This window comes from Branchiostoma floridae, chromosome 5 (assembly GCF_000003815.2).
Source record: "Branchiostoma floridae strain S238N-H82 chromosome 5, Bfl_VNyyK, whole genome shotgun sequence".
Taxonomy (NCBI): Eukaryota; Metazoa; Chordata; class Leptocardii; order Amphioxiformes; family Branchiostomatidae; genus Branchiostoma; species Branchiostoma floridae.
In genome coordinates this window covers 587203-611578 of record NC_049983.1, presented here as the reverse complement: position 1 = coordinate 611578, position 24376 = coordinate 587203, and the positions used below count along the sequence as shown (strand labels likewise).

Genomic DNA, 24376 nt, shown 5'->3' with positions numbered 1-24376 from the left:
ATGGATTCCGATAAACCTGTTTGATTAGTTAGTGATCGTATGCCTTCCGTTAAACTCACCTAGGTTTCTTTAATTAATAAGCTCGGATGAAAGTCGTATAATTCGTATTTTTCTATTAGGGCAATCGTAAGAGTGCTGTAATACTCCTATCCGTTCCGTAATCCTGCACATAAGAACTCGGTTTTATGATACATTGCCTTCGAGTCAGCTGTATGGATCACAAATTGCCCCTAGCAGTTCAAGAGATCATTGCAGAAAAATTATTCATAGCTGCAATAACGATATGAATCGCTAGGAAGCATCAATGATATGTCGCGGTTAGTCACATGCTCCAATGACCATTGTAAAAAGTGAGTGTGTTTGCATGCTTCTATGGCTTTGGCAGCACAACCGAATATGCAGGGAACAGTATCTAGCTAGCACAGCACCGAACACTGGAGGACGGAACGACGTAAACTATGATATATCATTCTTGTCGTAGCCTACCTCACCTCACCTAGTCCCATCCTCATCAGGAGGGTCGGGGACTATGGTTGTCTCCAGCACAAGTCTTCGCCTAAGGTCTTATATATTAAAATACGGAGGCCAGCGGAACTGCAGCTACTCACCCAAACAGTCAGCTGTCAAGGCCACACATAATTAGTCCCCCAAAAAGAGCTGTTGTGACAACTCTAACCCTTGTAACCGCACACAGAGGGACCAGATACCTTTCTTTCTAACCGATCATGCACTGGAAAGAACTATAAACAACTAAAGAACTATAAACACTCTAACTTCTTTCTTTGTTCGCTTAACCATCAAACTACCACAAGACAACACGGCTTTAACATCGACTAGCTGCATATCATGCATGCCTTACAGACCCGCAAATAGACAGTACGTTTGATCTACCGGGAATGACTCTATCTGTATGTAGGGTCCTTAAACGTATTTGAGGCATCCCTCTTTTCAAATACAGGACCTTTGCTCGAAGTCCCATCAGAGAGGACGTCTCTAACCGAAGCTAGGTACACATTTTCACACGCATTGTGGGCAGCGTTGCGTAAAGCACATTTCCAAGGGAACAGCACTGTAGTAGATATCAAGGAAAGGGTTCCCAACTTTGAACGTCAATTTTTACCAGCTCAACAACATAGTAAACCCTCATCAGTATAGCTTTCGTCCTCCGGCTCTCCCAAAACTCATCCTGTTTTATGGTAATCTTGGTTTAGAGTAGTTTTTTAGCCTTGTTAACTTGCTTTGGTTAGTATACAAAGAAAATAGATAAATAGATTTACTTTACTAAGCCGCCTAAGTCGCAAAACCAAGCCATGGTTTTTACACGGCTTAACCGGATAGTGTTTTACAAAGCCGACATATAAAGAATTGTCATGCTTAAGAGATAAACTTTTAGACAAGTACCAGTATGACTTTAAGCACAGTTGTGGCATGACTGTTTCTCTATTTCTTATGAATGCAGACGTAAGTCCTTTTGAAAAACTATAAACCCTCTCTTGGAGAAAAATGAAATTCTTGCCCGCGTGCCTTACGCGATCTCTCGCTCTGCTGCCGTTCACAAACAAACTGGAGATAAGCCCCGCTCCCTTTTGTTTGTTTCTGTCATGTTTACATCACAATAGTCTTCCTTCAGTGCTGCGATTCGACCTAACGGTCACTCTACAAGGTTTTGTTTTTAGTAAAGACGTATGCAAAAGGTTTTAGGTGATTTTGATGTATCCTTTTTTTTCTCCTCCTGAAAGATTTTCTCTCGTTACTTTGAAAATCTTGTAAGAATTTCATTCAATCCATTCTTTTTAAAAAGAATACACCAATGAGAAACGTTATCTCCCTCAGCCATCTCTTTCTTCTTTCTCCTCCTTCACTCCTTTCCTTTTCTCTCGTATCGTCCAGACCATCCCAGTCACATTTGGCGAAAATCGATCGGACGACGATTCTGCGGCAAACGCCAGAGCCTCCCTTATAATAGTAACTTTATTGCACAACAATTGTACAAGGTACAAAATAAGGCTTATATATGACAGGGACGTTCTTTATGTGCAAAATACGCGCAACCCTCTGTCGATCTTAAATATGGCCGACCTTCCTGACATGCCTGAAGATCGTGGATAATGTCACAGGGGTAGTAGGGACTCTTAAAACGACCTTTACGTCCAAACACAACCGCGTTTTTCTAAGTTTGCGACACAGCGAGCGATCGACAAGTGTTTGAGTACCCCAGGTTACAAGCATAGCCCCTTTGACACATTCATAACCTTCCCATCACCTTACTATCGACCCATCCCCCCAACCCAACTATGATCGGTGCTGGGTTTGGAGTAGACTTGAATTCGCCCACTTCTAACTCCAGTTTGCCTCTCAAATCGCAACCAATATAGAATATAGATGATAACTTTTCCTACTCTGATTTGCCAAACTTAATAGTTGGCTGTCATAGACAACTGTTTTTTTTTTAAGAATTAGTAGGCAGTTCGCCGACAAACATTAACTCCAACCAACAAATGCCTTAATTACCTCTAGCTCTCAACCATTGTCTGCAGACGATCTAAAGGCCATACGTGACAGGGGCTTAACACGCATGGCATAGAAGTACGCATATTAAATGTGACTGGTCAAGTAAATGTCTTTGGATAAAAGATCGACGTCTTTCAATAGGAACCCTTATCAGAGGGATTTGTCTTTCTATCTTAGTTAATCCATATCTTGGATTGTCTGTATAGCCTGGTTTGAAAAACAAAGTAATCGGTAAACACAATGTAACCGTTAATTTTGTTTATTGTATTAAATTTGTTGATAATAGCGTCCGGCTAGGTGGGCTGCCCTGACTGTATTTCTTACACCCAAGAAATCAAATCAAACGAAGCTGACATAGCACAAAGTATTCTGGTATATTTATACCACCTGTCTGCTTTGAAAAGTACTGAAAAATTATACCGGGTAGTTTGAAATATAAAGTAGACACGAATATTATATAAAGATGAAGCGCTGTCTAAATGGTCTTTTTAAATCTTAGTCATTCAACCGGCGCTTGGTATATGTTGTTAAACATTCTATGTTTACATACGAGACACTAAATTATGCATAAGCAAGCAACAAAAAACGTCACAAACAACAACACATTCACATTGACGCCAAAGTAGGCGTTAGCAGTCAACGCGGTCATCCACTGTAACTTCAGTTACTTTCGCGATTGTCTTATTTTGCTGTATATACGACAAGAGAGAAACGAAGATTGAAATATTTCGCCGTGTCTTAAGGTCGCAGATGAAAGAGCTCAGAAGTCATACAAAGAGGGACATTCGCGATATAGATATCACCAAGAAAATAAAACCACCGCGAACGTTGGAAGATTCACAGTATTCTTCACACGTTTCCGTGCCACGCTGAGGTATACCCCCATTTGCAAGTTGATCCAAAATTTCCATAGTCAACCAAGCAAAGCCAACCTTTTGAATATATCAGCCGAAGCCGGGTGTTCGACTGGCAGACGCACGATGACTACCGTGGCGCTGTCACTCGTCTTGGCGGCGATGCTCGCTCTTAGCTCCGCCGCGGCGGCGAACGAGGCATCGGTAGATCTTAACTTCAACAAAAAGGTTAACAAGTATCCTATTTGTCCTGGTCGTCCATTAGCCCTCCGTTATAAGTGATGCGGAAATCGTCGTCTGGAGCCCAAAGTCACCTATGCGCTGGGACGGCCGCCTACAAGCGGGCGTCTGGTTCCGCGCAAAGCAGAAAATTTTTCGCGGGATGGGAGGGTGGGTCGCTTCGGACTCCAGACGCGGCCGGAGGACCGTCGACCACGTGACAAAGGTGTCGCTGTTCTGCATACTTATAGAATGGGCAGATCACGTGGCTAACATCCGGGCCAATAGACGACCAGAATAAATAGTATCCTATTTGTCCTGGTCGTCCATTAGCCCTCCGTTATAAGTGATGCGGAAATCGTCGTCTTCCGCCTTTGCCCTCTCTGGCTATTGAGCCTTTCCTTTCCTTCCGTATTCCCAGTATCTAAGATCCCTAGCCGGGAATCCCTCCTGTGATACCCTCCTGTAGTATCTTCTCGCTCCTTCTCTCTTCGATCCTGTCCACTCCTTTATGTTACTCCCTCTTCCTCCCTCTCTTATCTTCCCTTCCTCATCTTATTCTCTCAACACTATCTCCTCCCCCTTCCTCATCTCACCCCGTTCTTATTTCTCCTCCTCAATCTCGACTTGCTCCTATTACTACGCCGCCCCACTCTTATCACAACAAACAAAACCTTCACCAGGAGTCACGTGACGGGGTGTCTCGTGGACCACTCTCCTTTCGGAATGGTCGCCGACACCCATCCGCAAATATCTGAACAGTGCTTTGATGACAATTGGTAAGTGAGCAGTGTACACACGAAATATGACTTGTGGACGACCAAGAGTCAGCCTGCTCACTCTTCCTTTCCTAGTGCCCGCTCCAAGCCTCAAATAGGCCCAGGTACATACGCAATTCCGTAAATATGTATCATCCAGCCTTCCGCGGAATCCCATCGCACTGGGTAGACGTCACAACATGTCGGGAAAGAACGCACACAATCAAATGCTCGTCCAGCTTTCCGCGGAACCCCATCGCACTGGCCAATGTCACAAAATGCTAAAACAAAATGCAACGTGCAAGACTTCTCGGATCATCCAGCTTCCCGCGGAACCCCTTCGCACTGGATATCGTCACAGTGTGTCACGAAAGAAATGTACTGAAGTTCTCGGAGCGTCCAGCTCTCCGCGGAAACCCTTCGCGCTGGACAACGTCACACCAAGCTTAACCAACAACACGCTTTCCGAATCATTCAGCTTTCCGCGGCACCCCGTCGCACTGAATGATATCCCACCGTACTAAGAAAGAAACACCGTCCTACACCTTCTCGGATCCCCGCATTGGAAAAACGTTAGAATACAAGCGGGTAACTGGACGTGTTATTCACAAGGACGTCAGGCTAAGCCAGGGTTACTCGAATAATTCCGAACAATCCAGCATTCCGCGGCACCCCATCGCACTGGAAAATGAATTTCACAAATCAAGAGAGGGAGGGGGAAAACCTGCCTAACAAAAAAAAAGGAAGCCAAAAGACTCACAGTCCGTTCATTGAGCTGCCGGTGATGTTGGATGAACTGGCGGGCTGGGCGGTGTTAGGGACCGGAGCGCCAGCCAGGCCTGATCCTCAAACTGCTGTTCCTCGTTGCGCTGCGCCCTGAAGCCACCTCCTCGGATTCTCTGGTATCTGTTTCCAACAACTCTAATCGGTAAAAGAAACAAGGTTCACAATAAAAACATCACAGCCTAGCAGGTTCCTGGCGCGTCTTGACCCCTCTCTGCTGCTGTTGCTGTGCCACCAACAGGTCCCATGGCCGCACATCTGGCACGTGCATCTGGCGAGGTTGATGGCGGCGCGTGTCCCGGAGCTGGGCGGTGGTGTGTCCCGCGCATTCCTGTTGTCGGAGGGGGAGAGCGTCAGACCTGTATGAACAACACGTGAACCATGAGATGGTGGGAGGGACGGGCGCCCGGCAACAGGTCCGGTCCCAGACAGACAAGTCTAAAAACATACGCAACTTCCACACCGCCCAGATCCCACATGCGAGCGAGCCGCGTTACGTGGAGTAGTCGTGGGCCACGCGTGTCTACAACTCAGTCGCCACGCCTTACAGATACACACTCATACACATGCACATCAAACTCCGAGCTAATGCCAAAATTAGCGGAAACCCCAAACACAGCCTCGACGTTCAATCTCGGTGCGAAACAGAAAATCCACCTGCCCAAAACAGCAAAAGACACTCAAAAATCGTAAAGAATGCAGCCTCCAGAACTCAGAGACGTTGACTATTCAGCACGCCGAACTCTTCCAAGGAAGGTGGGAGTGAAAATGTAAACCTGAAAAACAAACACGTCGCCATGTTGTCTCTGTGGACCATGTCATCGTCGTCCTGTTTCTGCCTGAAATGTTCACGAAAATCAAAATAAATGACATCAAAATCTAGAAGCTCTCGTTCTGTTTCACACCTCAGCATAAAGAACCAGCATCCACAGCTGTCCTAGACGTGCGATTACAAAGGATAGAAACTTGGTGATAACAAAAGATTTCCAAGGAACCGCCATCTTGCCTCTCTATGTAAGCACACAACGAGCTGTCAGAACTTGCTGAAAACATTCACAAAAATGAAAAATCACACAAAAATCACGCAGCTCCAACATGGAACAAAACGTCAGTGTGAATGAAAAGCGTCCTAAACTCGCCTCGGCCTAGGATTGGAACAGATAGAAACTGTAAAGAAAATTGGGAAGAGCAGCCACCCCTGCACACAGTTCAAAACTCATGCATACGAATACACAAAGAAATGCAAAGATTAAAAACGATACAGCCGGTAGTCAGCATTCCAGACGTGCTAGAAAGAATCACAAGCAGCGCAACACATTATCAGTATAGGTTGCTTCGAACCTCGTCGAAACACATACAAATCTCACAAAATATGAAACATACGACAGAAACACAAAGTACCAACCGGCCGTTGGGGCCATACATCAAACCTTCCGTGGAAAAAATGTCGTCCAGACGGTAACCACAACGTAACCGCCAGTACCTCGGGCTGCAAACGTGCTATCCTACAGGGTCCTGAATCGGCCTCGCCGCCGGAAAAATTTTGCTTTGCGGTAAGGGACGAGCGGAGAACTTCTGACAGGCCTGAGGAACGTCGACCACGTGACAAAGGTGTCGCTGTTCTGCATACTTATAGAATGGGCAGATCACGTGGCTAACATCCGGGCCAATAGACGACCAGAATAAATAGCCTGTAGAAGTGGTAATGCTGGAGGAAGAAGCGGCAAAGAAGAAGAAGGAAGAAGTGACCGTCGCGGAAAATTCGGTTTGGAACCAAGACTGGCCGGACGACATTGTGGAGAAAATAGTGATGAAGGTACGTGTGGTCTAAAGCTAAGGGCACAACTGGCCGTAAATACGTGCAAATACGTGCTGTCTACGTGCCCGAGCGTTGGCAATCTTTTGGGATCCGTAAGTGGTAAGTACCGCCTCCGTACGAACTCGTAGGGAATCCGACGGATTTTGGAGCAGACACGCCGTAGAGCTTTGCATGTGCAATCAGGCTGCGGATTCGCCCCCCGTACGTGCCAGTACGGGCGACGCCACCTGCCGTATACAGCCTGAACGTTTTCAGAAATACGTGGCGGACGTTTTTTTTTTTTTAATTTTGCCTAGGGACAGACGGGGACAATGTGGCACTGCACTCAAGTTTTTTGTAACTTATATTAACAGTGCCACATACACGATACAGACAGAAGGTAAAGGTAGTCCTTCACCTCCCCGACCGAAGTCAGGTACCCATTTTTACACCTGGATGAAGGGAGGAAGGTCGTGTAAAGTGTCTTTCCCAAGGGTACAACGTCGGGGGCGGGGCACGGTGGGCATCGAACTCAGAACCTCTAGGTTCAGAGCCGAATGCTCTACCAGTTACGCCACGCCCGACGCCACAACGTGGTGGACGTTGCCCTACCCCCCCCCCCCCCCAAAAAAAAACAAAGTACGGACAAATTGCACGTATGGCGGGTTGTGAAGCTTAAGTTAACTGTTTATCAGGTTCTTGTAAACTACGGTAGGTTTCTGCCTGAATGATGGTGATTTCTGCCTATCCCTCTTCTATTGCGCTGTTGTGTTGGCGTTAGAGAACCTGGATGGTATTTCTTAAATGGGTGGGTGCTATGAACCCGGCTATATGAATGCGTTTTCGTGCCCTATGTTGTCTTTGTTCCTACTGTGAGAAGCTACGCGTACAGTCAAACCTGCCCAAGCAACCACCTCTTCTTAGCGACACCTGTCCATCACAACCGCTTTTTCTCGGTCCCGAACATTTCAAAACATTCGGATGGCGCAGCCGAACACCAGCCGACTCAGCCGAACGTCAGCCGACTACAGCCCACGTATCTCCCGAAACATTCCTAACTATAGTCGGAAGAGACTTGGGAGCTAAGCTCGGCAATGTGTAACCTAGACTTTAGTAACGCAAATACACTTGATTTGCGGTGTAAGCTAAACTCACACATTCAAGGTGGAATAGATGCACCCCAAAATACTTTAAACACTAACGACAGTGTTAAGAATATATAATTTCTGTTGTTGTTTTTGATTGCAGGTTCTGAAAGAGCTGAAATACTCTACAAGCGAGAACACCCAAGACAACAAGGCTCTTAAAGAGACACGCGGTAGGAACGATAATTATGATTATAATTACCTTCGCCAGGAATGTTATGTTTTCTGTAATGTCATAGTGGAGTGACTATGGTGCAGATCTGTATGTAGGTCAACAGAATACCTCGACAGAATTTGGATGCATCATCATATTTTGTAGCGGATGCAAAAAACGAAGGTCAAATTAGAAATGATAGACCTAGCATTTTTCGTCGGTACTGCAGCAGAATGTGTGTATGTTTGTTTGACACAATGTGTCTTGAAAATTTGAATATGGGTCTGCATGATATTTGGTGGATGCGTGGGGACGCAAGAAGGAGGTTCTATATATCATTGGCCTCCTAGCGTCGGGTTACGATGCTTCAGCGAAGCTTACAATTTTCAGCAAGTGCCAGGCTCATGATATTTCGGTAATAATAAAAAAAAAGTCTCGGGGCCGGGAGTACAGAAAGTTCACCCACTGGCGACTTGTTTGGAACTGCAGCGAGAATTGATATTTTATTTTGATATTTGGACATGACTAACTCAAGAAGAGGTCGACAGATTGTCATAACTTTTGGTATGTAGATAGCGTTGGTAATGCTTAACGCAATTAGATACATATCAATCACACACATCATGAGCTGCTTTGCATACGTAGCAAGAAAAGTCTATTTTGTTGTTTTGCTAGACAAGGTGATCAACTGATTTCAGATTAATCTGAGTGAAAATACGCTTGATATACTTGGTTCATTATCATATTGTAGGCCATCCCGAATTTTGACCAATAACGTCATTACATTAGTGTAATTATAAATATTCACTTAATAAAGGTCACACTAAGATATGTTAGATATTAAAGATATATGAAAAGAAGTATAGTTTAGCAAGAAAATCTTAAAATCCCATTGTTAAATAAAAAATTAGGGATTTTTGTAAAATATGCCTTTAAGAAACCCGTTGCCAGGGCAACACGAAAAATGATAACCTTACTCTATTTTTTGTAGTTTGTTGCAAACAATGTTTAGGGAAATTCACAAAGTTTGCTTGTTCTAACACAAGCCGTTTTGGAGCTATATGACGCATAGTTGGCGCGGAGACTTTTAGCATAACCCCCCCCCCCGGTCTGGATAGGGTTAAGTATTTCATTTAAGGGTTTGAGACTTTGAGGTCCACGAACTCTAGTTCAGTATTACAGAGGTGCCCAAGTATTCACACAAATCTTACGGAATTCAAAGATCTGCTACATTTATTAAGGAAAATAAGCATCATACAGAATTTATACAAGACACAGTAAGGATCGTATGTATACCGTAAATCTCGCATGGGTTCCGATAAACCTGTTAGACTGATTAGTTAGTGATCGCATGCCTTCCACGCCGCGCGATCCGTTAATGATGATGTTGATCCGTTAAACTCACCTATGTTTATTTAATAAGCTCGGCTGAAATCTGTATAATTCGTATTTTCTGTGAGGTGAATAATCGTGAGAGTGCTGTTAAACTCGTATTCATTCCGTTATCCTGTACATAAGAATTCGGTTTTATAATACATTGTTTTGGAGTCGGCTGTATGGATCAAAATAGCCCCCTAGCAGTTCAAGAGAACATTGCAACAACAAAAATATCCATAGCTGCAATAACGATATGAATCGCTAGGAGGCATCAACGATACGTGGTGGATAGCCTCATGCGCCAATGACCATTGTAAAGAGTGACTGTGTTTGTGCTAGCATGCTCTGCAATCGAATGTATCAGTGTAAAAAAAAATCACAGGATATTATCCTCAGTTTTTTCTTGACAAAGCATTGTCAGGATCAAATTCCTACGTTTTTTTTCTGTTTGTACCTCCAGACCTAATAAAAGTAAACGTCTTCATTACAAAGGCATTTTTTTTAATTGGAAGAGTATATTTTATGGTTCGAGAATTTCAACGTTGGTCGAGGAAGGACTTTGCCGTGGAAGGGAGGTTTACCTCATGTACCAGCCTTAGGTTAGATTTAAAATTGTTTATCATTCAATTAGTTGTGACCCTAAATTTACTTTATACGTGTTATGCTATCCCCCGACAAGACTACTTTACACACAGCTGTGGTCGTTCACATGGCCTTTCGCATATCAACAGTTTACATTACTTAAGTGACACCTAATGATGTTTCACACTCAAAACCCAATATGAACATCCCCCTACTATCTTTGTACACACAGTGATGTCTATATTTGTCCTTCATGCCAACAAGTGGGTCGTCTGTATGTTTGTTTGAGGTCCCATTGATGGATTTGTAATTGCATGGAAAGCAATGCAAAAATGTGTGTTTTACATGGGCTCGTTCATAATGAGCCTACTTAAGATATCTTTGTTGAGCACATTTATCATGTAAAAAGTCCTAACAACTTCTAGGCAGTCAGTCTTTTTTTGACCACTTACGGCAACAGAAACTTTATAGCTGTTAAAGACCGCACAACTCAGAATCTAGGACTGTGTACCTCCGATCCAGCACGCGGCTATCGAACATTGCTTACTAATTTATTAAAGTTACTAACAAACTTCAACCAATCTAACGTATGAACTCAGTTCGACTGGCTAAAAGGGAATTTCTCACCGCTAAACATACACGCTCGTGGAGCCTTTTACTTTTTGGGTACGGGCACTTTTAGGGTACCAACTCGGTGTAAGACATAAATGATACATTGAGTGACATTACATGTACCTGCAATGATCACCTGCGATAACTTGTGTCACGAAAATATTTGATGTAATGCAGTGTTAAGTACGAGAAGTACATTAAAGTTACGCTAAGTATGGAGTATAATATGAAGTGGAATTAATTTAAACTATAGTACATATAGTACATATACTTTCTTCACATAAATACAACAAAATATGTTTTAAAAACACCTAAGTTGCAGATCCCACCTAAAAGCAAAATAGCACTTTCCCTTTGTTTCAAATGTTGACAACTACCCACATACCAAATGCTAGCTCCCTATAGCTACAGATCCATGTTTAAGATAATTCAATCTCAATGGGAATATACGTTCTTTGAACTTTTTTCAAAAATATAATCAGACAGATCATAATACTGTACAACAATTCCTCCGTTCCCTAGGCGTCGCTAAAATGGACCTTCTCGATCGAGCTCCTCTCTCAGCACATCTTTATCAAAGTTCCATCGTCCTTCGACACATTCGCAAACATATTACACACTCTGTCCACCGGGGCGCGCCCCTTTCCTACTGTTAGCAAACACAACTTATGTAGGTTAGGTGTGACAGAGATGTATAAATTGTGAACACAGGGAGAACGGTGTACTTTATCGTACTTCGGCGATAGACTAGACGGAGCTGACTGTTGGTCGTGCGGGATGTCAGGGTTAAGTCTCCCGATACTGTTACTAGGCCTGATCGCTACCTGTCCATCACTGGGTACAGGTAAGAAACCTTACCGTAAACTAGTGGATCGATGTTACAATCGATGTATATTACATATGTAGATAATGTACTTGCTTATTATTACCGAATGAATGAAAGAGTTTTATTGTACATTTATGCTCAAACAAGTACAGGTCCTAGTGATAAGGCATAATTTGACATAAGAAATGTGTCATTTTTTTTACATCTACACAGACTACTATATGCTAATATGCTAGTATGTACGTTCTTCTCGCTTCTTAAGACAATTGTAAACAATAGGTCAGATAATTAATAGTTCAAGATTTATCTAGTTGCATATAAAGAATTAGAATCTTTTTACTATTCATATAACAGAAAATATGGACCATGTCTTACATGCAATCGAAGAGGACGTTTCTTTTGTTGGTGTATAAAATACAGTCAACAATAAAGTGACACTCATCCTCTATCTTATTTAGGTTACAATATTGGCAGCTTCTTTGTTCCAGAGCATAATAAAGGTCTTTCATTCATTCATTATTGCTTGTCATAAATGTAACGGCGTTGAATTGTGTTCACTGGGTCGCGCTTTCTGTCGAATTTTTTTGCCAAAAACATTCCTTACCAGTAGCCAAAGAGGCAATTGATTGCCTAAAGATGGGATTTTCAAATGTGAAAAAAAATCACAAAATGCTATGTTGCGTGCGAACCAGGCTCGAACTAGACGCCAACAGGTTCTTTCTGATGAATCTTCATAATGTGATATTTTGATTCAGTAGTGGTAACACTACGACACCCGACAAAGTTATCTTATATCTAATTTCGTAATAGTAATAGTAATAACTCTTTTGTAAACCTGGCAATGTTTCTGCAATAATTTGTCACCAACAGACACTCTCAGTGAGTGATCAGCTTTAGTTTGCATGGGTCTACTCACTAACTCATTGCTCTCAGTTGGTTTGCCATTGTCGTGGGTTCGTAACATCAGATGAAACGGCAACGGTGGGAACGTTACCAGGTGTTTGATTGAACTTTATTCATTAAAGAAAGCTCAAATCGGTCTCCAGGTCGATTTTCATTGAGGTCATGATGATATACGAGTAAGGTTGAGATAAAATGTAATTTACAGACATGCAGATTACATCATTTAAGTCCTAATCAATCTATAGACATACATCATTATATATAGATGGTACAAACACATAGTAAAATATCGTTCTTGCATGGTAGGAACCATGTTTTACAAAAGTGTTAATGCATCATGTACCAACAACTAGAATGCCAGGATTGTTTGTATTGATATTCCAAATGTACATAGGAAATGTATATAGTTTTCGTGAGATCTTAACGGTGCACACCCCAGTCCGTGGTAGAGCGCGACAAAAAAGTGACGAAAGGCTTCCGAGGGTTTATGTTTGAGTTGACATTTCTCCTTATTTACTGCGAAATGACATTAAACGCTATCATGGCTGAAAAGCGTAGGAAAAGGTGTGTTTTGGGTGCAAATTATGTTTTGGCCCGACTCTCATTTCCGGATATTCTTGCGCCTTCGATGTAAACAGGCCCGTGACCTAGATTGACCTCTGAAGCGCTGTGTTAAGCCAAGTTGCAATGCTGCGCGCCATGGATGATTAAAAAACTGTAGCACTAGACTTTTCTTTATAATTGGCTGGATTACTCGCTAGGTTTTACTCTTTCTGACAGTATCAGTCGTGTTTGCCGGAAAAATCTTCTTCATGTTTTTTTTTTCAATGCTAAAATGCCCGACTTTTTACATTATTTTTTTACATGAAAATAATGTTTTGAAGGATCAAAAGTAAGTTGGTCTTGTAGCTGAAGGAATATCCGTTTACCCCATAGACAGTTATTTTGCTTCAGGATAATTCCCTGGTAGAGCTGGTCGCTAGACTTAAGGGTATGCCGCCTCCAATTGAAACCCCAGATAAACTGGGGTGTGCTCCCTAAAATGATTTTATATCTCGTTGTTCAGGCGATGCAGGTGGATTTACGAACCTAGCGTTGTACAAGCCTGCCTACCAGAGCAGTGTGTCTTGGAACGGTAACCCAGGTCGTGCTGTAGACGGTGGTCGCAGTGGGTCTTTTGCAGATGGCTCCTGCTCTCACACCGACACAGAAGACAACCCCTGGTGGTACGTCGATCTGGAAAGAACGCAAGAAGTCGACCACATCACCATCTTCAACCGACAGGACTGTTGCTGGGACAGGATCACTCCATTCGAGGTGTACATTGGAGACAAAAGCAACGTGACGGAAAACCAAAAGCTTGTTGGAGATTTCAGCTTTCCTGCGGGACAGGCAGAGAAGACCATTCAGGTCGGCGGCCTGAAGGGGCGGTACGTCAGCATCACCTTACCTGGCAGCAACCGGATTCTCGCTCTGTGCGAAGTGGAGGTTTATGGAGGTATGTTTGTCGTTTCCAAACAATCTTTACAACAATCATGCACGTTTCTAGGATTAACTTTTCAGTTTTGGAACTTAATTTTCCATTTTTTGTTCTCACATCGTATGTAATCCGTAGATAGTTTCATCAGGTTGGTATGCCTCTCAAAAAATTGTGCATAACTAAGTGTTTTATTCAATTAACGTTTGGGTGACCATTTGTTATCTTCCTTTGGGTAAAAACTGACTGGTTCATATAGTAATGCATTGTAAACAAAGGCATTGGCTATGCACGTACATAATACAAATACCGTTTGGGTTTGCATTTGTAAGTAGCGACACCTACAGCTGCAGTGCAATGTTAATTAGTCAGAATTTCCCTGCAGAAGGTGACAAAGGTGTCACGTGGATTAAATGACGCACTAATGTGTAGAAATACCTTTGTTATTCATTTAATGCGTTAACGTTGTATTGTATCTTTGCCTAGAATGGACATGCCCGGATGTTGACCCTGTGACTGACCCTTTGAATGGCGGCCATCAGTGCCCGGATCAGGACCACACCCTCGCCCCATGGAATCCTGGGCACGACACCAGCGCGCAGGTGGTTGTGGGTAGAGGACAGAACTACCTTCTGATGTCATCCGCCACATTTATGTCACTGGAAATCAGAGATGGAGGTACATACATATCTTTTCCTGTTGTCCGATATGTAATTAGAGAATTCCTAAACAGTATTCATTTCTATCAAAAACATGAAGAAGAAATGTCTGATTATATGAGCGCAACCATTCCATGAATTAGCCAAGCAAGCAAGCAATTAATCAAACACTCTCCCGATCATCCGAGGACATCGTGTGCTAACTAATGGCGACTGCATACGTCTTTCTCCAAGATGCTTTATTTCGGAACACGACCTCTAGTTGGCACTGTTGAACTCTAGTTTGAGCTCTCCGAATGTGTTGAAACCCTACTGACATATCTATTGCTACTTGGTCACAGGGCGAGTGGTGCTTGCCGACTTGGGCTCCACAAGTGACGCTGAGATTGTCCTGAGGGCCCGTGATGTAACAGTGGGAGATGGTGGAGAGTTCCACATCGGCAGTGAGACCTGCCCGTACCAGGGGAAGGCCACGGTGTCCCTGTACGGTCGCTCGGACGATAACGTCAACAGCACCAAGCAGTTCCTGGTGACGTCAGGCGGGACTCTGGAGATCCACGGGCAACACAAGGTGGCGTGGACACAGCTCACACAGACAGTGCCACAAGGAGGACTTCCTAAGGTAAGACCTTCAATCTGTGTATCGAATAGTATTTATCCGTCTATCCCCCTTCTTTCATTCCTTTTTATCCCCCTCCTAGCTATAGGCTTTCTAAATCCGATCCACAATCTCAAAGCCTATCAGTTGAATAGCTTTTCAAAGGAGATGACTTATGGGTGCGTCAAACATGTTCTGTATCTGTATCTATATAGCTGGTATAACCGCCCTTCGGTGTTATACAATTGTTCTTTAAAGCTACCGAAGATGCCCCTACTGTGCTTGGTGATAACAATTCCACTCAAAGATAGTTTTGGAAAAATCATCATGCAAAGTCTTGACATTTTCCTTCTGTCTTCAAGTGTCATGCACCGCTGGTGTGGTCTCATTTTGGTAACACTGAGGTATCTATTTGTGCAGAATCTTGGAGCTTGATTCTGTACCCTCTCAAGTTTATCTTTGTCGTTCTTTGTATACGGGTCCCGCACTTGGGAAAGTATTATATGAAAGATGTATTTTGTGAGCAGGGTGCGTATTCTTGGGACTCTGCCGTCGACGGATGGCAGCGTGGCATCAACGTTCGCGTCATTGACGAAATCTCGGCGGCTGTGGTGGATTCGGCAAACTTCGACACCTGGAGTAGCGAGGACCACAGCCGAAGTTTGGCGACCTTCCTCGACCAGATTCCGGCCGGACGAATCGTGGCGCTCGCGGTAATGGACGAAGCAGTAGGTAACCTGGAGGACTCCGCAAAGGAGAAGCTCAGGGAGCTTGGTAGTGTGGAGGTGGATTCGTTGAAATGGAGGTGATCAATCTGCCTTCAAATTCTTTCGTAGACTCTTATCATTTAGAATAGGTGTTCTCATGCTATTGCAAGACTTTTAGATAGCGATGTGCAAGATATAGTTGGCATCTTACGACCTGTCACATTACGTAACGCTTGTTGATATTGAATGTACTTAAAGAGGACCGATTTATCTACTCTCCAAGCAGAGGTTGAATCGCGTAGATAAAGTAGTAGTCGGAGAAATTACACTGGCGCAACAAATGCGTTTTGAGGTAGAGGTAAGAGCTGCGCTAGTGTATTTTTTCCGACCACTTGTATATGTACGCGACTCAGCCTCTGCTTGGAGAGTACGATTCATCTGCGTCTCTTGTTAAGGCCTATGTCAATTTTTTTTAAACCAGCGCCCGGTCGGGCAGTTTTCGGGAACGAACATAAATAACAACAAACCACACAAGACGTAAAAGAGAATATTGGCATTTTGTGAACATATTTACGTATAAAGTCATTTCTCTTTTTCGTTTCCACAAACAGCCCGGCCGGGCCCCGGTTTGGAAATGCCACGTTAGCCTAGCAAGACGAACTAAATATTTTTTCAGGGAACCGTGGACACTTGTGGCGATCAAGGGAGATCCGGGTGCTGCCGTTGAACAGAGGATCCCATACACAGGTAAAATGTGTTTTGAAAAATGCAACTATAGGAAAATTTGTCATGGATACATTGTGAATTGCGTCCAATAAAACTGCCGATGATGTCAATGTGTTTTCCTCTATGTCACCCAGACTCACAGAGCACGGGCACAGCAACAGTGACGGTCTCCTTCAATGGCTTTTTCGGGGCCTTTGTCGTCATCGTCTCCAGTGAATGGTTGGGAGGTGCGAACATTCTTCGTTACTAGTTAGTAAACAGGCCATGATATTTTCAAGAATAGTTTCATTAGGTTGGTACGTGACTGAATGAATATTCTATTTTTACACAACTATTGCCGAAGTTTCAGTTATCGTCTGCCATCTCCCTTAGGACAATTCTGACTGTACTGCAGCAATACATGTCGTTACAGATGCAGTCACAAGGTTAAGTAATTACACAAGTGCAGTGACATATTATACAAATTTTTACAAGCGTTTGGAACTGCAATTGTATTGCACAGACAAAAATTGTCACCTCATAATTACTGTTAATTCAATACTGTTAAGGTTAAGTATATATTACACTCCTTTACGTTTGGTAACAGCATTGTAAAACAAATTCAATTCACTGTACATGTGCAAATACTTTATGTTTGTATCCGCATAACTGCAGGCAAATGTGGTGAAGTGTTCGTGAAATAAATGTCGTGTTTGAAAATGGGCCACCTTACGGCTCCCGACGACTCTGCAAGATAACTCGAGAGATATTGTGGATAATTCGTCATATTGTAGGTGTGTAGGGTTTGAGAAAATAAAGAAGCCTTTACCAGGCTCTGCTTAGCACTGGCCAAAAAGTAGAAATATCAATTGGATAACTAGAGGAAATAGTATGCTAGGGGCCGGTGATCCGAGAAGCATGCATGGTAGCGACTAGAAATGGGAAACTGGTTTGGGGCGTTCATGCTTCACCATATCAAACGTCGTTTGTCATTATACTCCAGGTTCAGCTCGGTGCACATTTTCTGTTGGTCGCCATGACGATGGGTACGTCATCAACCTGAAGGACGACGTCAGTTCCTGGCTGCCTGGAGACCACATCGTGCTGGCCAGTACGGACTACAACATGGAACAGGCAGAGGAGTTCCAGCTGCTGCCGTGTCAGGAGTGCTCCAACCATCAGGTCAAAATCAGCGGTACGAATTCGAAGTGGTGATTTCTTTTTGCTCTCTCTCTCCATTTCTTTACGGACATTTTTGTAGTAAAACGTTCAAAAATACAACAATACTGGTATGTGTTAACTGTCCCCAAAATGGCTACATGGATGCACATGCAGTTAAGCACTGATTAGCAGTAACCAAAGGTACATTATGCTGCCGTATAGGTGAGATCGGCTACATGCACTTCGGTGAAATCTCTGATGAAGTAGACTTGCGGGGAGAGGTCGGTCTATTGACCAGGAACATCAAGTTCCAGGGGGAGGTAGAGGACAGCTGCTACGGGGACAACAAATGTCAGTTCTTCGACTTTGACACATATGGAGGGCACTTGAAGGTAAGCCTTACTCTTTAACTACGTAAAAGGTGCAACGGTGTAACCTTTCTTTTTTGTTTCAAATGATTCTAATAGTATGAAGAGCTAGTTTCAAGCGGACTAAGGAATTTGAATATTTTCATTCAGGGGAAAACGTTTTGAAATATTTTAGACTACTTTTACAGGTTCTGAAACATTTCAAAAACGTCCACTTGTCCGGTATCGAGTTCACCCGCATGGGTCAGCAGATCCTGGGCAGATATCCTGTCCACTTCCACATGACGGGAGATGTGGACGAGAAAGGATGCTACAGTCGCCCAACGTACGTCCGAGAGCTGTCCATTCACCACTGCTTCTCCCGCTGTGTGACCATCCATGGCACCAACGGGTTGCTGGTTAGTCTTTCTTTCAGTTGTTTATGAAGATACCTGTGGGCCGACGATGCCAGTGGCTGTATCCTTAGACGACCACCTCTTAAATTTGGGTTCAGGTGATAAATGTAGAAAGCACAAAAAGTAACTCTGCCTATAATTTTAATTTTGTATATCGCAATGGGAACATCCATTTATTAATTTTAGTTGATCTCGCCGTCTTTCATCGGATGTCTGATTGACTGCGCTGTCTTCCTGCCATATTTGATTCACTTCTGACGTCATCACATTTCCGTTTTCCGGAAATTAATTGCAATGAATCAGACATTCGATGAAGGTTAAAGAGATCGACTAACTTGCTCAACAACTTGTTCTACCAACGCAAATGAGTTTTCCATTGATTGTTACTTTTTGTTATCAGGTCCAAGACACTGTTGGTTACGAGACCCTCGGCCATTGCTATTTCCTTGAGGACGGAGCGGAACAACGTAACGTGCTGGACCACAACCTCGGCCTGTCGACCCGATACGGCACCCAGCTGCCAACTGACAGGGACGTTAACATGTGCCGGAACATACTGGATGGGGTGTACGGCGATTACACTCCCAACCCCTATTCGGACTGCCTGTAGGAAACATTTTATGATTACTATGTACTGTGTTGTATAAAGATTGCAATAAAGTAGGGATAATCATTATTTTAAAAATGTCGCCCGTAAGATCTGAACTAGATTCTAATGAACATGGGCTATTTAAGAAAAATCTATTTATAGTCCTATATTTCTATTCTTTACATCTAGGATGTTAACCACGTTTTGGATCTCCCATCCTAACAACGATCTCATCAACAACGCCGCTGCCGGCACCCAGGTATGTTTTAAGTCATCACAATCCCATTTAGCAAGCTTACAGTAAATGTTCAACTGGACGTCTTACGAAGATTACAGTTAAATCAAATTTGGCATCTTATTGTCTGTAGACGACCAGTCTTTGTTCAGGAATAAATCAATGTACCGCATCTATAACGTCATTTTTCTCTCAATGTGGCTCGAGAAGTGAACCAAATGTGGCAGTCTCTGCCTACTAACTAGTATCTGGAGCCACCACATTGGCTATAGCATTACAGCTTTATAAGATGTTGCTCTACCCATACCATTACTAATGATTTAGAAATGGCAGTTTAAAATTGGTAAAAGTTCACTATTTGACAATATTTCCATTCTATGCTAATGCATTGTTTTATGCGTTCACAGGGCGTTGGTATCTGGTACCTCTTCCATCACGAGCCGACAGGTCTGTCAGCGGGATCACTTCCACCTTTACAGTCATCGTACTCTCCCATGGGACGGTTCTACAACAACAGGGCACACTCTAATGGACAAGTATTGTTCTTTTAACTGTCATCACATAACTTACTGCTAATTTGTGTTTCAGAACCTACAGACTACAGGTTCTCTCATTAACCTCATAACTATCGTAATACATAGGTGACGATAGGTGGCGATAGTTGGATGGTGATCATCTTAGTGCATATAGTTATATGGCAAAGATAAAAATGTTTCATTATTGTCTGTAGTTGTGGCTACGTTGAGTTTAAAACTGGAAACGGATACATTTAAGTCCGGACAGTGCGAATTGTGTGAAATACCGTAGGGATCATGAGCTTTACGTCAGACGTAATGCAAAATAAATAAGCATGTAAATGTTGAACACGTTTCGTGTATTTTCATAGGGGATGATGATAGAGGCCGGAGTCAAGACCACACCGGCAACGGCTTCCTCTCCGTCCGAATTCTTGTCCAAGTCTGGTGGGAGGTAATCATGTTGGCCGTGTTCATGAGAAAATAAGCGCTGTAGAGCTGCTAACTAAAACAGGCTGTAGTTCCTATTAAGTACCTGCACGCTTCAACAGAACTCACATTTGCTCCCCTTTGCTTCCTGAAACTTAGCTAGGACTTAGATGGGAAAATCGTTTCCAGCTTTCTTATTAGGCTCATCGGCAGCGCATGTGTTTATGTGACCATTTGTTCAGTTGTTGCCATATAAAGATTTTAGGCTGAGTACGTCTAGCATCTCTCTCTATGTATTTACTTACATTTACGTAAATAATCAAACGGTAATGTCTTCCTGTCCGGCATAGGTACAAGCCTCACCAGAACTCGGACCTGCTGCAGCCCCGTGTTCCAGCCATGCTGGTGGGGTACACCGCCTTCAAGAACCGTGGATGGGGTGCCTGGATCCGCGGTGGGGACATCTGGTTTGACAAGAGCGCGTAAGTTTATTTTGATACACTTTCGATGGCCCCAAGATCGTATACGCGACATCATTATACGTTCATAAAGATATTGATACAAGTACAATATGCATTTTCACGGCTCTTTGCTTTGAGAAAGAGGGAGTTGAGTTTGTCATTAGAGAATTAGAGAATCATAATGATTCAAGATATTACATTTTTTCCCTCTGTTTTCAAGGTTTGTCGATAACGGGGTAGGACTGGTGATGGCAAGGTAAGTCATTGAAGAACAGACACATAATTGAATTAAAATAGCGATCATGAGGATAACCGACTACAATTAAAAGCATATTATCATATATATACATATGACATAAGAAATGTATGTATTTCCTATAACTAGGAACATATAGGAACATAGTGATAGAGCAAGAAAACCAATATCCATTCGTCCCCTTTTGGGAACTAGTAAAGCGCATCAGCGCATCATACCCAATTCCTCTTTGTAGTGAAGGGATATTCCCTAACGACGAGGGATCGAGTCAGCAAATCTGGAACAGTATCTTTATCGGGGAGAGTGAGAACGTGGGCACGAAAACCGGATCCAGGGCCTGGGGGATGGGAGGTGTCAAACCGGTGGAGAGGACCTGGCCCTACTCTACGTAAGTTTACATTTCCAGACATCCGTATTGTTGTCAGAGCTAATGTAGTAGTTGTCTGTAGCAATAGTACACCCACTCATTCACTCGTTTAAGGGATGTCTATCAGTTTTGGGCCCAAATAAGATACATCCACATCTACACCATACAGGATAGGACAAAGTGCTTCACGTCACGTACTGCGAAACAAGGTGCAGCTAGTGTGGCAGGTGGTGATGAGCAAAAAATAGTAAAGAAACGAACGAAAAACGAAGTGAATGAAATGAATTGAGCTGTGCAACTATGTACAACAGCCACACTAATAAGGTAAAAAATCAGACGCCGGGACCTATTCGAGGGCTGTCCGCCGGTATCCAGCAGTCAAAATGAGCAAATCTGAGGCTTTGGATCCTAGCTGGGGCTACATCCCTGACGTGCAATTGGGATCTTACTCTCTTATCACAAGCCGTGGTCATTTTAATATCTAAATTCAGAAATTTCAACCTTGATAACTCGCTTGCAGAGCGAACAAAATGCGAGGCCTTGATGTGTACGATGGTCCCATCTTCGCGGACAGCTGTACTTTCAAGAGGTACGCCAAAGTACCCGAGGCCGACCGGTGGAGCAGCGCCATTGGGTTCCATACTACGAATGGCTGGCAAAACACGCCAAAGAACAACATTACAAGGTCCAAGTTTGAACATGTACGTCGATGATTTACTCGTCACCCATTTGTAACGTATGTTCTACAGTTAATGGCATGTACTATAATGTTAAATGGATCTGATTATACATATGGAATAAGTACATTTATCAAGTCTATTCGTTTCCACAAACGTTTGGAGCCATACAATAAATCGTACGAAGCAGGTGCAAAATTAGCAAAAAAAATGCCGATTTGATGTTGTAAAATATAAATATCAATTAAAAAGTCGAAAAACAAGATGTTGAAGAACACACCTAATGAAATATATTGCTCGGTAGACTAGACCGTTTATGTGGAACTAAGGCCCTTTTCCTTGATAAAGAATTGCTTAATATTTGTATGATAAAGATGTTTTCATTCGTCTAATTTCCTCATCAGGTTCAAAGTCGCATGTTCTTGGGCGCGGCAGGCATATCAGGCTTTGGTAATCACAACAGAGACGGAGACAAGACTAACATTCTGCACGACCTGGACGGGAGCCTCACCGGCTACCCGGACAGCTACATAGTCGGGCCGGACAACTACCTGGTCAGGAACCCCGGCTGTGTGGAGAAACCGGATTGGATCGGTTACGTCTGTCGTGGAGAATACGCATCGGTTGGTACAAAAGACATTTAAAATGTTACGCCGACGTGGCATAAGCGTACGGTTAAAACAACAGAAACAGTCTCCTGGCTCCCGAGAATCTAACCCGGGCCCAGCAGTTCACAACACAACACCATCACCACTTCACTAAAATGTCTTGACCCTTTGTCAGTTGGTGGTGCTTTGACTCCAATGTTACAGGGCGTTTGGCCTAGACCCTAAATAAATATGTCCGGTAGCTGGTATTATGTAGTTTGTACTCTTCAATATCTGTCACTCAAAGACAGATATATTCTGGCAGTATGGGGAGAATACAGCCACTTACAAACGTATTCTTCTCCACAGTTGTTCATCAATCCCAACCATCAGAGGAACAAGATGTCGATGTACCGTGACGAGTATCCGGATACACCAGTTACTCTGAAAACTCCAGGGCAGACAAAGTACTACATGCCCGTAGTGATGCTAGACAAGTCCTACACCGTCCATTGGGATGGAAAGGCTCCAGAGGAAATAACCGTCTACCCTATAAACTTTGACAGGTTGGTTCGCCTTTTTGTTTCCAATTTCCACGACAGAAAATGCAAACACATAAGACCAGCTTTCGACGTCACATTTCCGACCAGGTCATATGACTACGTTGGATAATTTTTAACTGTAGTAGAGGACATATGATCCTTCATGAGAATGAGCACGTTCATGGTTCCGAGTACATATATATATATATATATATATGTGTGTGTGTGTGTGTGTGTGTGTGTGTGTGTGTGCGGCGACAGGTAACATGTCAAACGTGAGGGACCCTGACTTGTAAACAGTTTTCGTCTCGACCATTTTCTCGCATTGCATAACAATGTCGAAACGTTAATTTTGAGTATGTCTCAGGGGCCTTCAACTTTGACATATTACCCATAATTCCTGTCGCTGCACTCGCGTATTCGGAACCGTTAAGCTTGCTAAGTGTATTAGATATTTTATTGCAGTGGCGACTGGGTCCGAGTGGGCTTCTGTTACCCGCCAGGAACCACCTTCCAGGTGAAGTACCAATTGCAGACGCGTGTCCCAGACACCGTCGTGCACGAAGAGGACGTCAGTCCTGTCTCAAGCCTTGCTGAGATTGATAGTGGTGATGGCAAACTCTACTACTTCGAGGAAAGCACAGGGTAAGAGGAGAGAGCCTTAGATAAAGCAAAGCATATTTTCCTTTTATTCTCTTGCTATTTAACTTGATGCAGGTACCCAAACGATGCATAAAATGCAATACAGTCTTTGTAATTGTCGGTGATAAAACGTTTCAAGTCTGGCAAGCTTGTTGCATTTACTTTGATGAGATGCTCATCGTACTGAAAGCGTTACGGTAACTGTTAAAATGAACTCATGTGGAAAGGTTCTTTAGGCACAGCCAGGGAGTACTTACTTCCAACGTTTTGACGTCTATCAGACACCATCGTCAGGGTGGAATGACATGAAACTACTTCTTGGTGCTACTTAACCCTATTCAGACCGGGGGGGGGGGGGGGGGGGGGGCTTTTGAGGCCCGCGCTAACTTCGATGTCCTATAACGCCAGAACGGCTTACGCTAGAGCCACCAAATTTCATGAGTTTTCCTAAAATATTGTTGACAACAATTTTACGAAGTTTGAC

At 43.3% G+C, this 24376-nt stretch overlaps 1 protein-coding gene across 4 annotated transcripts in view; it reads left to right on the top strand.

Annotated features, from left to right (window-relative positions):
* Positions 1–6819: 6819 nt before the first annotated feature.
* The window catches only part of LOC118416838 (cell migration-inducing and hyaluronan-binding protein-like), a 60108-nt gene continuing 42551 nt past the window's right edge, over positions 6820–24376 (top strand). Inside the window, exons 1-14 of one of the 4 annotated variants that reach the window (XM_035822105.1) lie at positions 6820–6941; positions 8172–8241; positions 13589–14020; positions 14486–14677; positions 15000–15280; positions 15784–16061; positions 16640–16710; positions 16824–16916; positions 17672–17863; positions 18052–18221; positions 18386–18595; positions 18993–19198; positions 19371–19440; positions 19824–19952. In XM_035822105.1, coding sequence (XP_035677998.1) covers positions 6831–6941; positions 8172–8241; positions 13589–14020; positions 14486–14677; positions 15000–15280; positions 15784–16061; positions 16640–16710; positions 16824–16916; positions 17672–17863; positions 18052–18221; positions 18386–18595; positions 18993–19198; positions 19371–19440; positions 19824–19952 — 2505 coding nt within the window. In that variant the 5' untranslated portion in view covers positions 6820–6830. Of the gene's footprint in view, positions 6942–8171; positions 8242–11482; positions 11638–13588; positions 14021–14485; positions 14678–14999; positions 15281–15783; positions 16062–16639; positions 16711–16823; positions 16917–17671; positions 17864–18051; positions 18222–18385; positions 18596–18992; positions 19199–19370; positions 19441–19823; positions 19953–24376 lie in introns of those variants that run through there. The other 3 variants (XM_035822106.1, XM_035822108.1, XM_035822107.1) reach the window with 3 other exon arrangements.